At 36.3% G+C, this 20,312-nt stretch overlaps 1 protein-coding gene across 1 annotated transcript in view; it reads left to right on the plus strand.

The window, feature by feature from the left end:
* The first annotated feature begins 1,374 nt into the window (after window positions 1-1,374).
* The window catches only part of SLC5A12 (solute carrier family 5 member 12), a 40,433-nt gene continuing 21,495 nt past the window's right edge, over window positions 1,375-20,312 (plus strand). Inside the window, exons 1-8 of the mRNA XM_081063532.1 lie at window positions 1,375-2,250; window positions 8,252-8,317; window positions 9,532-9,583; window positions 10,472-10,539; window positions 15,738-15,892; window positions 16,013-16,153; window positions 18,381-18,510; window positions 19,418-19,506. Of these exons, the coding sequence (XP_080919658.1) occupies window positions 1,912-2,250; window positions 8,252-8,317; window positions 9,532-9,583; window positions 10,472-10,539; window positions 15,738-15,892; window positions 16,013-16,153; window positions 18,381-18,510; window positions 19,418-19,506 (1,040 nt within the window). The 5' untranslated portion in view covers window positions 1,375-1,911. The remainder of the gene's footprint in view (window positions 2,251-8,251; window positions 8,318-9,531; window positions 9,584-10,471; window positions 10,540-15,737; window positions 15,893-16,012; window positions 16,154-18,380; window positions 18,511-19,417; window positions 19,507-20,312) is intronic.

The raw sequence follows: 20,312 nt of genomic DNA on the forward strand, positions 1-20,312 counted from the left end.
CCTTAGAACATCACCGATGTAATAATAGTGTTTTGAATTAATATTCACCTGACTCGTACAAGTTGTTTACATGACTTGTGGATTTAATATTAACACTTAGGTCGTGTTAATATTAAAATATAAAGTAGTCAAACCTCTTAAGCCAGAGTTCTGATTTTCTGCTGAGACTGTTACAAAAACCTGTTATATAATTAGAATACCTCATGATAAAAATAATTAAAAGCCTTAGGTTAAAGGAAAAATTATTAAAGACTTACTTTTCTGTTCACACTGATCACATCAACTTCTGTAAACTTACAGAAGGAATCTAAACAACAGGTCACAGACAGCTCAGGGCAGTTTTTGCATATTTATCTGTAACTAAAAGCTTATTTCAGCCACCAAAGCTTTCAAATTCAAATTCATGGAGCAAAGTAGGGAATGAAGCCAGTATCCAGACTAAACAAATAATCAAAGATTTACTCTATTATTTAGCTGTCAAAAGCAAACGGTAGTTTCTTCTGTTTGATAGGAAATGTTTCTGGCCTTGGGCATTATGGATAATTTTTGTTTGTTTTTTTCTTTTTCTTTTTAAAATTATTTCCTTATTTTCTACAATAGCTACTATTCATTGTGCTCTACGGATCAGGATTTGTATCTATGTCTTCAATGAGCTAGTCATCTACAATAGCTGACCAACTCACAGAGACATCAGACATACACACTGACATTCTTTAAAACAGGTGAAGGTACTTGCAGAGTATAAAGTGAGTACCAAGGGAGGCTGCTTCCCAGAGGAGTTGGGTGTGGGTGGGGGAGCAGGAAATGTGAGTCAGGAAAGACTCCATGGAGCAGAGGAAACATGAACTAGGTCTTAAGGGATAGACAGGCTTTGTTGAGGTAGGGTTGGGAAAAACGATTGAGATGGGAAGAGATGTATAAACGATGTAGAGAAATTGTCCTCTCCCACAAAAGGCTCTCTGGGAGTACTTCAGAACAATCAAGAGAGAGTCTAACGAGCAGAAACAAGACTCCATAATTGGATGGACTATAATTTAGTAATTAGTGATAAGTCCATTTTTTTGAGGCTAGAGTCAAGAGAGAATCAACTGTTATGTTTACTGGTATTCCCCTGTAAGCATAAATAATAGCCAATAAGGTCAATGTTATTATCTTTCATTTTACAGATCAGATAAAAGATGGTCAGGAAGTCTGAGAAACTTAAAGACTTACGATAACCCTGTAAGGTCATTATTCCCAGGTTCACGTGGAACTCAGAAAGGTGAAATGATTTGTCAACAATATCACAGCTCACTGAAGATTGAGTTAACTTGAGCAAAGGTCTCCTGATTCCTAGTTCTCATCTCCTTTTTCTCCAAACCCACTGCCTCAGGCAATCACAGGTCCACATCCTCCACCCTCCCCTACTCAGGAGAAAGACACCACAGAGGGTTGTGTTTGCATTTTACAGATTCCATTTCACTAATTTAAAATGCTGAGGTGGTTAATTCTATCACTTCTGTTTCCCAGTAATGTTTAACCTTAAGTTAAAAAAAAAAAAAATCTAAGAGATAAAAGAGCATGTTATCTGGCAAGTCCATTCCACCCCCAGTGGTTATTAATTTCAGAACACATCTGAATTCCTTCTCTGTGGCATATACTTGAGTAGAGGAACAGACAGCTCCTAGTTAGGGTCAGATTTCAAGTTCTCATTTGTTGGTACCAATACTAGATTTCTCTCTGTAGTCAACTTTTGAGATCATCCCTGAGTACAACTTGGTGTCTGGAGATCCACAAAGCCTGTGGTCATCATTTTCTTCACAGAATCAGTCTCTTCTCAGCCAAGCATTTGCTGAACTGAGCTTTGCTTTTGGAAACAACTTTTCCCTGAGATCTGGTTGAAAGCCGCTTGCTGGTGCCATACTTCTCAGCATGGAGGTGAAGAACTTTGCCACTTGGGATTATGTCGTATTTGCAGCCCTCTTTGTCATTTCCTCTGGAATTGGGGTGTTCTTTGCTATTAAGGAGAGAAAAAAGGCGACTTCAAGGGAGTTCCTGGTCGGAGGAAGGCAAATGAGCTTTGGTCTCGTGGCGTTGTCTCTAACAGCCAGCTTCATGTCAGCTGTCACTGTCCTGGGGGCCCCTTCCGAGGTCTACCGCTTTGGGGCTTCCTTCGTGCTCTTCTTCATTGCGTATACTTTTGTCATCGTCTTCACATCAGAGCTCTTTCTGCCTGTATTCTACAGATCTGGCATCACGAGCACTTATGAGGTAAGACAAGTGTTCCCTTATTCTTTACTTTGGGAGGAGTTGCCATTTCGTCTCCGCTTGAACAATTTGTTTATTATTATTATTATTATTGGTGCTTTTTTTTCTCTAATAATATACATCCTCTTGGTGATAACACATGGTAAATGAAGAACACTCACTTGTTTTCAGAACAATTACATATCATAAGAGAACAATATTATTGGGAAATAATATTTTTATTTATTTTTAAAAAAAATTTTTATATTTTTTAAATAAATAATATATTTATTTATATTTTTTTAATTATAGTATTATTGGGAAATAGTATTTTATTACAGTATTATTGGGAAAAGCTTAAGCTTTGGCTATAGATGCACCTGTTCTTTCATCTGTCAAATGGAAATAATGATGTCAACCACATGAGACTATTTCAATGAATAAATGAGAACCTGTATGTACATACCTAATGCATTGCTTAACTTGTAAGATATTTTTCAATACAAAAGCTGAAGTTATTATTTGTGATGTCATTAACATCATTCTGAAAAGCATGCAGGAAATACACCATGCATATTGTCATTTTCCAAGTAAGAAAACAGAGATAGTAGATACATGACTTAGTCAAGATTGTACACTGGATAAAGCTTACTGAGAATCCATTTTGTTTATCTCTCTTTCTTCAGATAGTAGAGTTGAGCACTTTAATACAAATTACTACTATGCTCCAATTTTTAATGGGTAAATGGTGATGCTTTTGAAAAACTAGAAAATATTTTAATGGGAAGGAATTGCTAAATGATACAAACATGGGGAATATTTTAATGAGAGAAAAAAGTTTCAGTATTTTGAAATATTTTCAAGTATTTGAAAAATGTTTCAGCAGTGTTTTGACTTTGCTACAATTCTCAAGAAAAATATTGCGTTAAAATATGAATTTGCATGTCCAATATCTAAGGGTGATTACTAATCTGTTTCTATGAAAAAGATGTTTATTTTTCTTATCCAACATCATCCCTACTACTAAGTCATAAAAAAGGATTCTTACTGGACCTGTTCCTTTGTTTTTAATTCTGTAAGGTAAATGATTATAAAGAATTACTCTAGACTTCAAAAGACATTCAGGCAAATGAATATTTTCTGGCAGGTTTTAGAAATTATTATTCCACAGATTATCATACCTTAAATATCCAACCTTCTCTCCCCACAAAGGAATTTAATCAAGGATTGGGTCAAACAACAGCTACTACCTGGGATAGAGATTCAAGAGAAAAATGATGAAATATATGCTGAGTCTTAAAATATATGTATACATACCCCCACTGTTCATTAGTGTACTTCTAAAATATATATTCTAGGTTTTTCCATTCACCTATTAAATTTGAATCCCAAAGACATTGCTAACAGTTTAAAAAGAATTGCCTAAGTAACTGGGGGGGGGGGGGAGAAAGAGAGAGAGACAGAGAGACAGAGAGAGAGAGAGAGAGAGAGAGAGAGAGAGAGAGAGAGAGAGAGAGACTGTAGAGTCAGAAAATGCAAGTTCAATCTGAAAATTCATTACTTAACAGCAGGATAACGTTGTGAAACTTAACATTTATTGGTTCCAGTTTTCACACAGAAAATAATAACTTCCCTCTTTTATGAAGGTTTAGTTAAGTGTGAAACAGCTTTTTAATTATAAAAAAAATACCCAAATGTGAAAAATCATTTTTACCACTAACTGTTTCTTCAATAGATATTCATTAAGCATCTACTATGTTCTAGGCACACTTCTAGGCCCCGGAGATAAAACACTGTGGACCAAATCGCTGTTCTCATGGAGCTTACTTTATGGCAGAGAAGGGTAGTCAGTAAGCATAGTATACAACAGAAATGTGTATGCTGCTTAACTGTGTGTGGAGTACTGCTCTAAGTACTTTATATGTAGTAACCCATTGGGCCTTAAAATAATCTTTATGATAGGTACTAACATTATCAGCCCCATTTAACAGACGAGGAAACTGAGGCACATAGAGTGAAGCAATTTGCTCAATGTCACACAGCTAGCTAGCAATTGGCAATTTTTCCAACCTGATCAGTCTAGCTTTAGATTCATATGCTGAATCACTATGCTATCCTGTCTTACTAAATACAATAGAGAAAAAGTAAATAGGATAAGGTAGAGAGAAGGAGTGCTGGTGTGGGTGGAGAATGTCAAGAATTCACACAGAGTGGCTAAGTCAGGCTTCAGTGATAATAAGGCAGTTAAGAGGAGACCTGGAGAAAGCAAGAGATTACACCATATGAGGGAAGAACATACCAAGCTGAAGTAGCCATAGAAGCAAAGGTCCTAAAAGAGTGTAATTGGCATGTTTGAAGGAAAGCAAAGGTATCCAGGTGCTTGGAGAAGAGTGAGTCAAGGATAGAAGTGAAAGATGGGATCAATGGGAAAGCTCAATTATACAGGGTACCATTTCCAGTGGGTGTGCTGTCAGACAGAGGAAGTGCTTTGGATATTTGTGGGCAATTTGATTGTCACAATGACTGGGGGGCACTGCTGGAATTTAGGAAGTGGGGGCAGGGGGACCAGATATCTTGCAGTGTGTAGCACACACCTATATAATGAGAAATTGTACTGTGGGTTTAATAATTTTTGAATGCCCTCATGCTCAACACCTACTGCAAATAAAATTTGCAGTAGTTTGCCACTTAGTAATATTAACTTTTTAAAATAAAAAGTTATGCACACACTATAAATTCATATATTTTTCCCAAATTAAAATGAAATAAAAACATTGTCTTGAAATTATTAAAAACTTTACTATGCAATCCATATATTCCATATGTGCTGCTTAATACCTACTTGGCTGTAACTGGGTTCAGTCAAGTGGTTCAGTTACTACATTAAACCAACTGCAAACATGTAACTGAGGAGATTCGAGACTCCTTTGTAATTACTAAATTAGCTCAGATATAGAAAAACATTTATAATAACAGGGTCTTCATGGGACACACATGGGTTGAAGAAGCTAATTGCCTCTTGTTTTAAAATACATCTATATATCAGAATGCCTTTAGGATGGCATTATAATATGTGAATTTAGTTTACAAACTTTGTTGCCTCCTCTATATACTTTTAATTTTTTCATATCCTACTAATAAGAAATCAAGATTATGAAAAGTACACATGGGGATATTTTTGAGATTGCCTCTTACTTTATAAGAATTGGCAGTGTGACAAAAGTTAAAAGCAAAGACTATAGACTCTATTTGGCTTTGAATGCTAGCTCTGCCACTTGCTAGCTGTATACCTTTGGCAAAATTACTTAACTCCTCTGTATCTGATTTTGACATATGTAAAATAGTCATAATAAAAAACCTATCTCAAAGGATGTCTATGAGGAGTAAATGAGATATTATATGCAAATACTTTTAACAGCCTGGTAAATGCTGCATACATTTTATATTATTATTGGGTTTTTTTTTTTTTTAGTGTCTCCAAATTTATACTACAACTCAGTCTCTCTATTGAAGCTTGAATTTATGTTTCTTTGTTCATTCATCATTCCCTGTTGCCTATCCATAGATATTCTTTCCCGGGTCTTTTTAACTACTAAAGACTGAAAGAAGTAGAATCTGTTTCCTCACCCCTTGAATCTGAATTGGACTTGTGATGTGTTTTGGCCAACAGAATGTGGCAACAGTGAGGTGTGGAACCTAAGCCTCACGAGGCTCATAGCTTCAGCCATTCTCTCCTAGAATGCTGTCCTGATACCGCCATGTCAGGTAGCTGGTCCAGTTGGGCTAGCTTCTGGAGCATAAGTAGAAACATAGAGGAAAACAAGGCACCCTAGCCAACAGCCAACATCAACAACCAGATGTGCTAGTGAGGCCATTTTGGACCTTCTCACGCAGCTGATCTTCTAGTTGATTGCAACCAAACAAGAATTCTGGGGAAACAAGTAGAGGAATCACCCAGCCAATCTTCAAAATTATGAGAAATAATAAATCCTTGATTTTTAAGCCCATGAGTTTTGTGGTATGTATTCTACAGCAATAGGCAACTGATTTAAGTGCTTTGTATTCAGTGGGATTTCAAGACTAAAATATGCCATCTGTGCTACTTTATCCCTATCCTGTCCCATGCTAAAGCATAAGGACTTATTCTCACCCTCAAATTATAAATTAGGCTCAGCTCATTTGCAATATCATATATTTTCATTATCTCCACTTGGACAGTTCATAATTAGTCTCATCATGTTGTCTCCACTTCTGTTAATGTTATTTCCTTATTTCTCTTATCATACACTAATAAATCCAGTCTGTTATTATTTACTCTTAACACTACTTTAGAGGCTGGTGTCTACCTGCTCTCTCATTTCCTTGGTCTTCTTAAACTAAATGGTTTCTGAATCACTTACTTCTCTTTAATCCAAACTTTTTCATTGTAATAATGCACAAGGTACCACTTCTCTATATCTTCTTTTATTGTGGTTTTAAGCATTATAGACCACTTTTGTTTTTGGTTTGGTAAATTACTTTCCTTTTAATTCTTCTTTAAATTACATTTGTGGTATTGTAGTAGTTATATCTAAATTTTGAGAAATTAGATGTGCAGGTATATCATTGTTGAATATTATTTTTTAGCATAGTAAATAGTGTTACAAAATGTTTGTTGGGAAATGGACATATAGGGTCTTATAAGGTCTGAAACAGTGTTAGGAAGCCTTTTAGGTCATTGTAAAGACTGGCTTTTGCACTCTGTGAGATGGGTCCTTACAGTGTTTGGGCAGAGGAATGACGTGATCTGATTTGTATTTTGAGTATGACACTAGCTGGATATTGAGAATGATTGTAGGGTTTTGATGCTAAGGGATCTAGTTAGGAAGCTATTGCTAGGTAAGACATGATGGTATCAGAATGGCAACAGAGAAGTTGATGAACGTGGATGTATTTTGAAAGTGGGAGGTGATCACCAGGATTATTTTATAAACTGGATATGGGCAGTGAGAGAAAGAGAAAAGAGGGCATCACGTTATTTGGGCTTGAACCAACATGAAAAGAGGACTTGCTGTTCCCTAAGATGGAAAAGAATGTCACTAGATCAGGTTTGGGGTTTTGAAAATATCAGACGTAATGATGGTCAATGTGACCTGTGAAGACCAGAAGCATACAACGTTTCTGTTGAAACTTCATATTATTTTTGAAGTAATACGTATTATTTTTGAAGTATTTCTATAGTAATACCACTGAATGAGTGAGTGAATACACTGAAAGAATGAGTGAATCTATTCTTTCAGATGTAGAATTATGCAGTTGAAATAGTCTCTCTTGTTTCATGGATGAGAACCAGTCTTAGATTAAAGAGTAAGATAGTGGCAAAGTTCAAACTAGAATTCGAGTCCTACTTCTGATCCAGCTTTTTTTTTTTTTTTTCATATATCTTTTTCTCCATACTGTCTCTAGTTTGACTTAAGATAGGAAAAACATGGATCAGACAGTAGAGGGTTTAGAATATCACGCCTGGGAAGTTCACTTTATGTCAACGATGGAGTAATAGTGAAGATTCTGAGATAAAGAGTGACGCGATCAGAGTTCTGTTTAGGAGAACAAATGTGGGTGATGTGTGGTGGATGTAATGAGTGGGAAGAACTGGCATTTGGGAGATCAATTAAGGAGCTACTGCAGTAATGTGGAAAAGGTGAAATGAAGGACTGAAGTCAATTTGGGGGGTGTGGGGATACAAAGGGAAACTACAGCTTTAGTATATGTAGTAGGAAGATCCCTGGGTCGGAAGCCAGAAGACCTGCATTTTTATTCGCGTAACCCATTTATCTTCTCTGACCATCGTGAGAAACTTGAGCTAGAACTGAGCTTTAATATATTTTTGACTTTAAAAAATCCATAGTTTTTTTCCTGTTTTCCCAAGCATACAGAGCATAAAATCACATTTTAAGGCCAAAGCACTAAACCCAGAGAAAATGAGAACCTTAGCAGCTCTTATGTAAAACTTGCTGACTCTACACGTTCTCTCTGTTCTTTCTAGTATTTACAACTACGATTCAACAAACCAGTTCGCTATGCAGCAACAGTCATCTACATTGTGCAGACGGTAAGGGTAAAGGACTGTGGCCGATGTGGAAATGTGGGGTGATGAGATACGGATTTATTTCAGGGAGTAGTTAACTTGGTTAAAGGAGAGACTTAATACTAAGAAAGTATTTTCTTCCAAGGATTGTACTTTCCAGATATGTGATTACATCAAGAGTTGGACATTGTACATGGAAAAATAATGAGAAAACAATGTATATCATAAATCACAAAGGGAGGAAAACATTTTTAAAATTTATTTCAACTCTTATTTAAATGGTACAAGTCACTTTGAGTATGAAGATATTAAATGGCCTGTAACTCATTTTTCTTTCTTTTTTTTTTCTCTCACTAATTAACTGAGTTGAACCAGAAATACCCGTTTTGCTAAAAATCATTGTAAGGCAATTATTCCAAACCAATACTCCCACTTTCCCCTTCTGTACTCCTCTCCTACGTCCCAAGCTCTGGGGTGTCCTCATGTCGCCTCAAGGTTACCTGTGACACACCATTAGTTTGTTTCCTATGACTCATGAAGTGCTTTCTGCTAAAAGGTAAACGTCTTCCCATTTCTTAATCAAAACTCCCACTCACTGATTGAAGGATGTGAGAGAGAAAAGGAGGAAAACAATGCTCCTTGACCTGTCCATAGGTATTTACCTTTTAAAACCTTTACATGAATCTCTAAGTGATGAAATTCCATTTGAAATAAAATGTGACTGCACCCACTTCCATCAATGTAGTGGTTGTAATTCTGGAAGTTAGAAGGTATACTCATTGTTTTGATCACCTATGTTGTTAGTATTCTCTGCATAGTACTTTTCCTCACAGATGCCTTTGTTCTCCACTCTAAAATCCGTATTTCACCAAAATGCTAAAAACGTTTGGTTCATTGTGGCATGTGCATGGAGGAAGAGGAGCAGAGGGAGGGTGAATCAAAAACTTAATTTGAAGCTTATTTTTCTATCCTTTTTAAATATACCAAATCTGGCCATAAAGTCTCAAAATTTACAACCATTTTAAAAGCCCAACCCCCTTGTCCATCTAATGCTTATATGCTTGCTGCAAACTACAGTTACAGAGGTCAACAAATTCAAAATTAGAGTGGATGGGAAGGAAATGTTTGATGAACACATTGAAGGAAATGCATCTCTAAGTTCCATAAAGAACCTCCTAGGCAGCTTTCTTTTCCTATCACTTTTTTCACTATTCACCTAATTCTGATTTCTCCACCAGATTCTCTACACAGGGGTGGTGGTGTATGCTCCTGCTTTGGCGCTCAATCAAGGTGAGTTATCAACATTCTAGGGTATATTCCACCATTTTGGGGGGGATGAGGGGGCTACATTCTCACCTTGAGAAATATTCATAAAGCATCTGGGGGAGACATTCTTGTGTTTAGGGAGTTCTGAATTACTATAGTAGTCACAACATAAAGCTCTGAAAATTGAACATTAAAAGTATTGCAAACAATCAGTTACTTGATTTTGCCCACATGGTTTGAAACACCCAGCTTGATTGTTGTTTGTTTGTTTCATTTTTTAATCACTAATGATGGCAGTTTTGGTATTGTATATGCACAACCTCTAAGTAAGGTCACCTATAATATATGGGATTTCTTAGTGATTTCATAAAGTAGATAATCCAAGTATAATAATAAAAGGTGCTTGTAGGAATTATTTCAAGATTTATACTTGACCTTTTTGAGAGAATAGAAATCTGGAAACAAAAAGGAAAATAAAAGTGAAATAAATTTCATAATGATTCCTATAGTATTGGAAGTCCTCAATATTTAATTTAATTATGCTATCTACTTATATTGAGAAATATCAGTTCATGGCTGATGTTTAATTGGTTTCAAAGTACTCAGACTAACTTTGCTAAGAAAAAAAACACACACAAATAACTGATGTAAAGTTTGGGAGCTCCAGAGTTTTAGGAGGAAAAATTTGGCTTTTAACATTATATGAAATTTATGGGCTGGGTTGAGGTATAATAATATAATAAAATAATTATTATCAGAGGTGAGAAAATTTAATAAGAGAAAACTCTAATTTGATTTTCATTTTCCCACAAAGAACACTGACAAAAGTATTGTGACTTTTTCCTTATAAAGCTTGTTCTTTTACTTTCGTCAAATAAACTTTTTTTTAAGTACCTTTTTCTCCTTTTGTAGTGACTGGGTTTGATCTCTGGGGCTCTGTGTTTGCAACAGGAATTGTTTGCACATTCTACTGCACTCTGGTATGTATCTAGCTGTGAAAAAGGATTTAGCACTATCTCCTAATATGGGATAAGGGCAAATCTCCAAAAACAGGGCATCTAAATATAGCAGAAATTGCCATTCCAAAATTAAATAGAAGTATGCTGGCTTATCTGTTACAGTTTCCTGAGATAGGTGCTGTTGTTTTATTTAAAATTATTTTTAGTATCAACCATTAGTGGAATTTAGGTTCTGAGCTCATTCGAGAAAGCCACAGCTAAGAGAAGATTTAATGAAAGATTATCTCCTTGATCAGAGGATTAGGTGACCAAATGCAACTTCTGAGAAAAAAAAAAAGCTCATCAATTGTGATTATAAACCACTGTCTACTGGTTGAGAAATACAAAATTCATGTATGATTGATCAAGGATGGCTGGTATTTTATAAACCTGAGCGTTCCACAGATTGCTTTTTTGTCTCTTATTTATGGATAAGCTTAGATTACATGTAACATTTGTCTTTACACATGCTCAGTTTTTAATCAAGGAACCTAGGTGGTATTAGCAATATATTTATATACTTGTTACAATTAGTTTAATTCAACAAACATTCACTGAGCACCTATTATTTGGCATGTCCTGCAATGGGAATCCTTATTCTTCTGAATTACTGGCACCATATATGGAGGCTGTAAATAACCAGTTAAGAATGTGACAATGGTTCCCAGATAGTTGGATTTTCTTTCCTCCTCTATAGACAAAAGTAAAGTACTTGATATATTATCATATAGCAGACCATATGTGTATATTGGCATCATGTGCATTTTAACATGTCATGATAATAAACAATTTAAAAATGTCCTTAATTCTCTTTTTTCATACTTGGAAACCCCACTGTTTGTTTGCCCCACAAAGTTTTATCTTAATTTGTTTCCATTCCGTTCTCACTACCATACCATTCTATTCCAGACACACATCTTCCTAGGCTAAAAATAGTCTCCGGCTCCTTAAGCATCTGGCCTTATCTAACAGATTAGTTGTTCTGAGTTACCTGCCTGTAGAATGATAAACTAGGTGCATTGCTAGGGACACTAAAAGCAGACTTCTTAGCAACAATAATGGAAGCCAGAAACAGTGGAATCACATCTTCAAAGTGTTGAGATAAAACAATTGTCAACCTATAATTGTGTATTCAGCAAAACTGTATTTCAGGAGCTGACTGGCAAGAACCAAGATAATTTACCACTAGTATATCTTCCCTTGAAAACAACCTAGAGGAAGTGCTGTGGGAAGAAGAAAAATTATCCAGTTTTAGATGGAAGAAGTAATGATAAGATAATAAAATAATCAACATTTAGTAAGTCTGGTCAATACAATTTTTGGTGCTTAATGACAATAATATTAATAAATTTATAGCATAGTATAATTTATATAATATTGAATTATATGTTATATATGATAATTCATAATATAAAATATAATAATTGTTATTATCATATGTAATTTTAGTATTAAGAAAAGGAATAACTCTTAATGGTGCAACAACATAATGTACAATCAGGAAGAGAATAATCAGACATAAAGATTTTATAATCCTTGAATTGACTTTTCTTAAATTTAGACTCCAAATTAATAATTTCATGGCAAAATTTCAAAGGAACCCATTTAAATAAACTGGTCAAAGAGGTAAATAGAATTAAAACAAAACAAAACCTCATTTGATTTAAGCAAGAGAAGAAACGAGAAAAAAAGCCTAGAGGAAGTAGAACAAATAGAAACCGAAAAGTAAGATGTCAGAAACAAGTCCATTTCAACAAGACAAATAGCAACAAGTGTTGGAGAGGCTGTGGAGAAAAAGGAACCCTCATACACTGTTGGTGGGAATGCAGACTGGTGCAGCCGCTATGGAAGGCAGTGTGGAGGTTCCTCAAGAAATTACGAATAGAATTACCATATGACCCAGCAATCGCTCTCCTGGGTATCTACCCCAAAAATATAAAAGCATTTCTCTATAGAGACACGTGTACTCCAATGTTCATTGCAGCTTTGTTTACGGTGGCCAAGACATGGAAACAACCAAAATGTCCTTCGATAGATGAATGGATAAAGAAGTTGTGGTACATATACACAATGGAATACTATTCAGCGTTAAGGAAAGATGATATAGGAACATTTCTGACAACATGGATGGATCTTGAGAATATAATGCTAAGCGAAATAAGTCAGACAGAAAAAGCAGAGAACCCTATGATTTCACTGATATGTGGTATATAAACCAAAAACAAGACAAACAAATGAGAAACAAGAACTCATAGACACAGACATAGTTTAGTGGTTACCAGAGGGTAAGGGGGGTGGGGGGAGGGAGATGAGGGTAAGGGGGATCAAATATATGGTGATGGAAGGAGAACTGACTCTGGGTGGTGAACACACAATGGGATTTATTGATGATGTAATACGGAATTGTACACCTGAAATTATGTAATTTCATTAACAATTGTCACCCCAATAAATAAATTTAAAAAAAAAAAAAAGAAACAAGTCCAGATATTTTAATAATCACAATAAGCTAAAATGAACCAAATTTATTACCTCTTAATTGGTTTCAGTGCTTCTCTCCTCTGCATGTCTCTGTCAGATTCATCTTCTTAAAACATCTCTTTTTCTTCATGTCATTTGACTGACCTAATTCTCTTTTTGCTTCCAATTACTTATAGGACAAAGTATAAACTTCTTAGCCTAGTGTTGGAAAACTTTCATTATGTGAATAAATCCACCCATCTAATCTCTTCTCTTTGCACCTGTGTTCCATTTCACCTCTCTGTAGCCAGGTTAGAAGCTTCAATGTCACACAAAAATGGTGGCTTATTTATCTAACACTTTTGCTCATGTTGCAGTCCTTTTGCACTGAGAATCCTGTGGACGCACAGCCTAAGATAACCAGTGGAAGAGATTTTAAAAAATAAGAAGTGATTCTGCCATCCAGGGGTTTGCAATCTAGTGAAGTAAGCACTAGATCCAAAACAACACAGACTGATTAAATATTTAAGTGACACTCAGGGCACAATCAGGGTTATAGATCAGTGGTGTGTGGGGGTGTGTGTCTTACTGTATGAAGGAGTCAGAGTCAGAGCAGTTTGTACGGTGGCTATAATCTGTCTTTCAATGAGCATTTGATAAAGTGGTTTGTTCTCTTGCCTCATGTCTAGGTGAAGTTCAGGTTTATGCTTGTTTTTGCATACCTAATGTGAAGTAGTCTCTGAAAACTGAGGTGTTGGCCAGTTAGCCTTCATATTACTAAAATACGATGTTGATATTTGGAAGGCTTATTGTCTTTAAAGGAAAGTCAAAATGCCACTATTTGTGAGGTGGGAAGTAAGCAATTGATTATTTCTCAAGTCAGGATTTGAACAGAATATACAAATACAATGTCTCTGGCAGGAACGTTAATGTCTTTTTTTGTTTTTGAGTTTTGATTTTAATTAAAAAAAAATGCTGGGACAGCCCCAATATCATCTTTCTTCTCAAGATGAAGATGAAGGCTGTCATCTTTTCACAGAAGACTTTGACACTCTGGAGGAGTAACTGAGGAAAATAATTCTATTATTCATGTTAAAAATACCATGTCCTTTTATTCTCATAGTGCTATTCATTTTCAAAGGACTTTTAAATATATCTCTTCATTTAATCTTTACCAGTTTCGTCATTCCACCTTCACCATGATCCTAAGGGATTCTAGCAGCCTCTTTCTTTCTTCTTTTCTTCTTGTCCACGTGTTCTCAACCATAACTTCATTGAAATCACTTGTGTAACTTTCACAAAACACTGATAAGTGGGTCTTACCCCAGACCTCAACTTATTCAGACTTTTGGTGATAGGGCTCAGATATTGTTTTGTTTGCTTGTTTGTTTTCTAATTCCCCAGGTGATTCTAAAGAAGAGCCATGTTTAATAACCACAGCTGTAGCCTCTGGCCCAATCACACTATCCTGTATTCTGTTAGATCCATCCTCCTGAAACTCTTTGCTCACTTCAATATGTGACCATCTTTCAGCTCTTAAAATCCCTTTTTTCATAAAAATCTAGAATCTATCATCCCTTCCTAGTTCTTTTCTTCTCTGGAAGTATTCTCTGATCTTAGTTTTCCAAACTTTATTCACTGTCAATAGTTTTACAAAAAGAAGTCAAGTTATCCAAGCTAGACCTGGGTGATTATCCCCAGCTCCCTCACTTCCTCATAACATGTATTCAATTAATCACAAGCTATGTTGATTTTACCTCCCAAATATCTTTCAAATCCACCAACTTCTTTCTATCTCTACCCTACCTCAAACTGCTGTCATTTTGCACATGGATGACTGAAATAAACTCTGAGCTGTTCTCTCAACTCTTTTTCTTCTCTGATCCTTGTAATCCGTTGTCCACACAACCACGGCTGAAACTACTGTGAAACAAACAAATAATATCTTTCACCATAGAAATCTCTCTAAAGCTCTCTTATTGCTCTTGACAATTCATTTACATAGCCTTGTCAAAATCAGTGGGTTCTGGCCTCTAGCAAATTCAGAAACCTCCCTTTAGGTACTCTACCTATATAATCTTCAATCTGTATAATCTAGTTTCTTTTATTTCTTCAGGTAGCCATGCTTCTTGTTCCTTCATGCATGCTGCTCCCCTTTCTTCTTTGTCCTCTGTCCCTGGTAAATTACTACTCATTCTTCTGAGCTTAGCTCAAATGCCACTTTCTCAAGACAAGGTCAGGACTACCTGCTATATGCTCCAATAGCACCCTGTCTTTCTTAATAGAATTTTCCACAATTTTAAGTAAATAACTATATTGTTGTCTAGTATATGCTTCTCCCTCTAGATTATAAACTCTGAAGTTAAGCAAGAAATCTGTCTCTTTCATTTACAATTTTATTGACATGCTTAACACAGCACTTGGCACATAAAAGGTGTTCAGCAGCCATGCTGGAAAAAAAGAAAGAAGGGAAGGAAGTAGGAAGGAAGGAAAGAAGGAAGGAAGGAAGGAAAGGGAAGGAAGAAAGGAAGAAAGGGAGGGAGGGAAGGAGGGAGGAAAAAAGGGAGGGAGGAAGAAAGGAATAGAAAGGAAGAAATGAAGGTAGAAAGGAAGGGAGGGATAGAGGGAGGAAAAATATAGATCCCATTAGCAGGTTGTGTAGAACTGGAAGAGTTGCAGGCTTCATTTTTAAGAATTTACATCTATTCTCTCCATTTCAGGGTGGATTAAAAGCAGTGGTGTGGACAGATGCATTTCAGATGGTTGTCATGATTGTGGGCTTCTTAACGGTTCTCATTCAAGGATCAGCCCAAGCTGGTGGATTTCACAATGTATTAGAGCAGTCAACAAATGGATCTCGACTGACTATATTTGAGTATGCCCAATGCTACTTTTTCATGTTGTATAAAGATTTAGCTGTGTGGCCTCATCACCCAAAATTACATCTGGGCATCAAAGGAATATTTTTGTTCACTCACTTCTCTCTGCTTTGTAGCTTTGATGTAGATCCTCTCAGGAGGCACACATTTTGGACAATCTCAGTGGGAGGAACTTTTACGTGGCTCGGGATCTATGGAGTCAATCAGTCAACCATCCAGCGATGTATTTCTTGCAAAACAGAAAAGCATGCCAAACTGTAAGTTATTCATAAAGAGACATTTCTGTGTTTTCTCTGCCCTTATTGGATACTTATTATATGCTTCCTAATGCATGCGTGCGTGTGTGTGTGTGTGTGTGTGTGTGTGTGTGTGTGTGTGTAAGAAAAACAGAAACAGAAAGATTCATTTACCTTTGCAACTATATTTTGAGGCAGGAATTACTACTCCCATCTCAGCAACAGAGTGGTAGAGCTGGGGTTTGAACTTATGTCAGTCTGCCTTTGCTCTTCATCATTTGCTGCCTCCAGTTTTGGAGAAATCACTAGGTTAAATTACGTGCTGTGGGTAGTTATGCAGAGATGAATAGCACATATTTCTTACAGTTTCTGTGATGAGATGACCCTTATCACTTATTTGAGTCAACATGTGGTTTCTTCAAGTACTGTTTTTCTTTGGATGGATATGCCTTTAAAATCTCCAAGGAGAGATTTAAAAATAAGAAACCCCAAGGTCATGAGGCAGGTCACAATGGAGCTTTAGGCCACTCTAACTCCTGCCAGGATAGCTTTGCCAGTCCTGCTTACTCTGAAGGACTCCAGTAGGCCCACAGCTTGTCTAGTCTTTTCCAAGCCCAGCAAGTCATCCACACTTTCGGATGAGGACTAATGAAAAGTATGCATTCCTTCACGAAACTGGTAGAAATAAACCAGAATTGTGTGTAAAATGGGCATTTCATGTTCATTGCTGCTGTCCAAATTGCCAGCCTCCCCTGACTTGTCAGGATACTGCCAGTTTTTCTTAGAGTGAGAAACAGTCATTATGGATTTTTCCTCAACTGATTTTAAAATACTTTCAATGCACAGTTTCTTATTTAGGCTGAATATAAGAGATAATTGCCTGGATATAGTTCGCCATTTTGTAACTTGAATTCTGAAAGAGAATATATTACTTTATATGTTTCACACACATCAGAAGGAAGAAGTAAAATCATTATCTAGTGTTCTATCAGTTCCCTGGTAACATATTTATATTCTATTACAATAAATAATATTAACAAACCCATTTGTATGACCATCACTTTATCAAATAGCTGAATAGACTTTGCTTGAATGGAAGGATAGCAAGATTCCAATGCAATGCGTAGGAATTGATCACTTTATGTATCAATTGTATTTCCAAAAGGCTATCTCTAATTTAAGCCCCTCTAAACAAAAACAAATAAAACTTAAAGATAAGCATTGTTAGAACACTCCCAAGGAAGTAACTTCTGAGATAAGATTCTTTTCTAATGTAAACGATGTAAAATAAAAACTTATAAATGGGATAATTATTTAATGTACTTGCTTTATAAATGAATAAGGGTTTTAAGGGGTTTTTTGAAAGTCAGATACACCTGTATGGTACCGGTTTTAGGGGACTTTGAAATGAATATATGTCCTCATAATTGAATGCGGATGTATCTGTTTCCCTTCAAGCAATGACTGGATCCATGAAAATGGCCCGCGTTGCTTTCTTGCCCCTCTGCAACTATCTCCAGAATGAGATTATTTATTTTCTTAGACCAATGTAAAGCCAGTCTACTTTCAAATCCTCCCTGAGATTAAGAAAATGAGTAACATTTTGACTTTCAAAGGACAGTAATGAATACAAAACCATAGGTTACTGGAAAAACACTCAAATTGGAATTAAGCATATCTGTGTGTCGTAGAATAAAAATAATTGCTCCAAAGAATATGGGTAAAATGACCTTAGGTTTTTTATACTTTCTATCGTCTTAAAAAAAAATCAACTTACATTTCATCTGAACTAATCTCCAAAATGAATATTTTCAAAATTTGTCTGTGTCTACATTTAGCTCCTTATCCCTCTAAAAGAAAAGATGTTGGCTTTTTGACAGGTTCATGAATTGAATGGAGAGAACATCACTTGAAGTTACATAATATGAGTGATTGTGATGTGAAATTTCTTCTAAGAAAATAGCTCTCACACCACACATTGAGGCTTTGCAGAAAAACTCCTGATTTCAAAAGAAAATCCATTAAAAATCTACTTCACTCAAATTGTGTAATTGGTCTAAGAATATAATGTTTCCAACCAGAAAAAAAAAATAGCGAAAGTATAAAATGAAATGATTCTTGAAGACTGTAGAATTATATTTTATAGCAAAAGGCCAAAATCCTTTATCTTGAGTCTTTGGTGATGACTTCCCATACTGTAATATAGCACAGAGGCTATCAATAGACAGACCCATGTGTTCTTTTCTAGAGCCTTGTACTTTAACTTGTTGGGTCTCTGGATCATTTTGGTGTGTGCTGTCTTCTCTGGCTTAATCATGTACGTGTACTTCAAAAACTGTGACCCTTGGACTTCTGGCATCATCTCAGCACCAGATCAGGTACATGTTCCCTTGGGGCCTGTAGGGATGGCTGAAATGAGCATGCTTCTGGCCAATGATAGGTAATGTGGGGTCTTTCTCTTTTCTACTTGTACCTCTAGCCACTGTCCATAGCCCAAAGACTTGATTTCTTTCCCCTCCTCTTGGGTAACACCTCCACATGTTAGATTTTGCTATGAGGGAGTTGACATGTAAAGAAGAAGGTACGTCAGATTGCCATTGAAGACAAGGCCTGGAGCTAGGGCAAGGCGAAGGTTGGTTAATGATGCTTTCATCTCAAATTGAACAAAATGACCCTTGTTTCTATAATGCTTCTGCTCATGTCTTCTCATCGTAGCTTAAACAACATCGCCCTGTTATACTACATGAAACATACTCTTAAAAACTACATATGGGGAATATGCTCAAGAGGAACAGTCATCTTCCTTCTCTTCCCCTACATTTCTACTGTCTCACCCTGTCCTATGGGGGCTTTTTTTTCCTGCAAATGTGGCTATAGACTAGAAAAACCATAACATCTATATTCCCTGAAGACCTATTTTAACCATTTGTTTTTAGGGTTTAATTGCTAACTTTAAGGATAAACAGGCAAGAAAATAGCATACATTGCCAACAAAAGAAAAAGTTTAAAAGTTTCTGAACCTTCTAAAGTTTATCTAACACTTTTTCCTAACACTCACTGTCTCTTTCCTACCATCCTCCTCCCTTATAGCTGGACCTCAGGTCCATGGATTGGAATGCTTGTAACCTCATGTGCTAGTATCTAACATCTAAGAACCACACAAACTCCTCTATTGTTTATTCAATGATTTATTTTTTACACCTCCTTTTGTTAAAAAGCTATATTCCCACCTTTCAGACACTGCTGATGAAACACTAACCCTATCCTCTTTTGCCTCCTCTGCAGCTGATGCCATACTTTGTCATGGAGATATTTGCCACAATGCCTGGACTGCCTGGCCTCTTTGTGGCTTGTGCCTTCAGCGGAACTCTGAGGTTAGTAAACTGACACAACGCTGCTGTGATGACAGTGGTGAGGACAAGGAGCAGGAAGGGTGGTGGGGGTAGTAAGCTTCAGTACTTACTGAGTACTTACGGTGCATCAGCTGCCTGCCTGAATGCTTTGTTTCTAGGTGCTCATTAGTTGTCACACTGTATATGAAACTGAAACTTGGCTCTTATTAACTTCGGTTTATAGATAAGAAAAGTAAATTTAGCAAGGTAGATAATTTACCCATAGTGACATACTAAACTGCAGAGGCAGCAGGTAAGCCTAGGTCTGCCCCTCTAGACCTCTCTGTTTATGTTCTCTACCTGTCTGATGCCAACTGCCCCCATGATTTCACATCAGCTTCACACAAGGCAGCTCACTCTGGTGGCATTTATCATTTAGACGCTTATATCTCTTAATCCACCCATTGCAATCCATTCTTCCCATTTTCAATAGCATACTCAGGCAGCTGATACCTTCCATCTCTCACATGTAGACATTATTCTAAATACAAAATTACGCATACATTTATTCTGACAAATATTTTAGGAGGTTTCTATTATGCTAGGCTCAGTTGGTGGGAGTGGGAGAACCAGACTGACATAGCTTTGCCCTCATATAGAGTTTGCATTCTAATTGACATGGAAGATGGATGATGTAGAGGTAAACAAACTAAACAAGGTATCATTTGATAATAACAAACAGTATAAAGGAAACCACCGATGATATCCTAGAGATTGGTGAGACCTGTGGGTTCTACTTTATATGAGGTCTTTAGGGACATCCTCTTTGAGTAGGTGACATTTGTGTT

This window comes from Rhinolophus hipposideros (assembly GCF_964194185.1).
Source record: "Rhinolophus hipposideros genome assembly, chromosome: 10".
NCBI classification, from domain to species: domain Eukaryota; kingdom Metazoa; phylum Chordata; class Mammalia; order Chiroptera; family Rhinolophidae; genus Rhinolophus; species Rhinolophus hipposideros.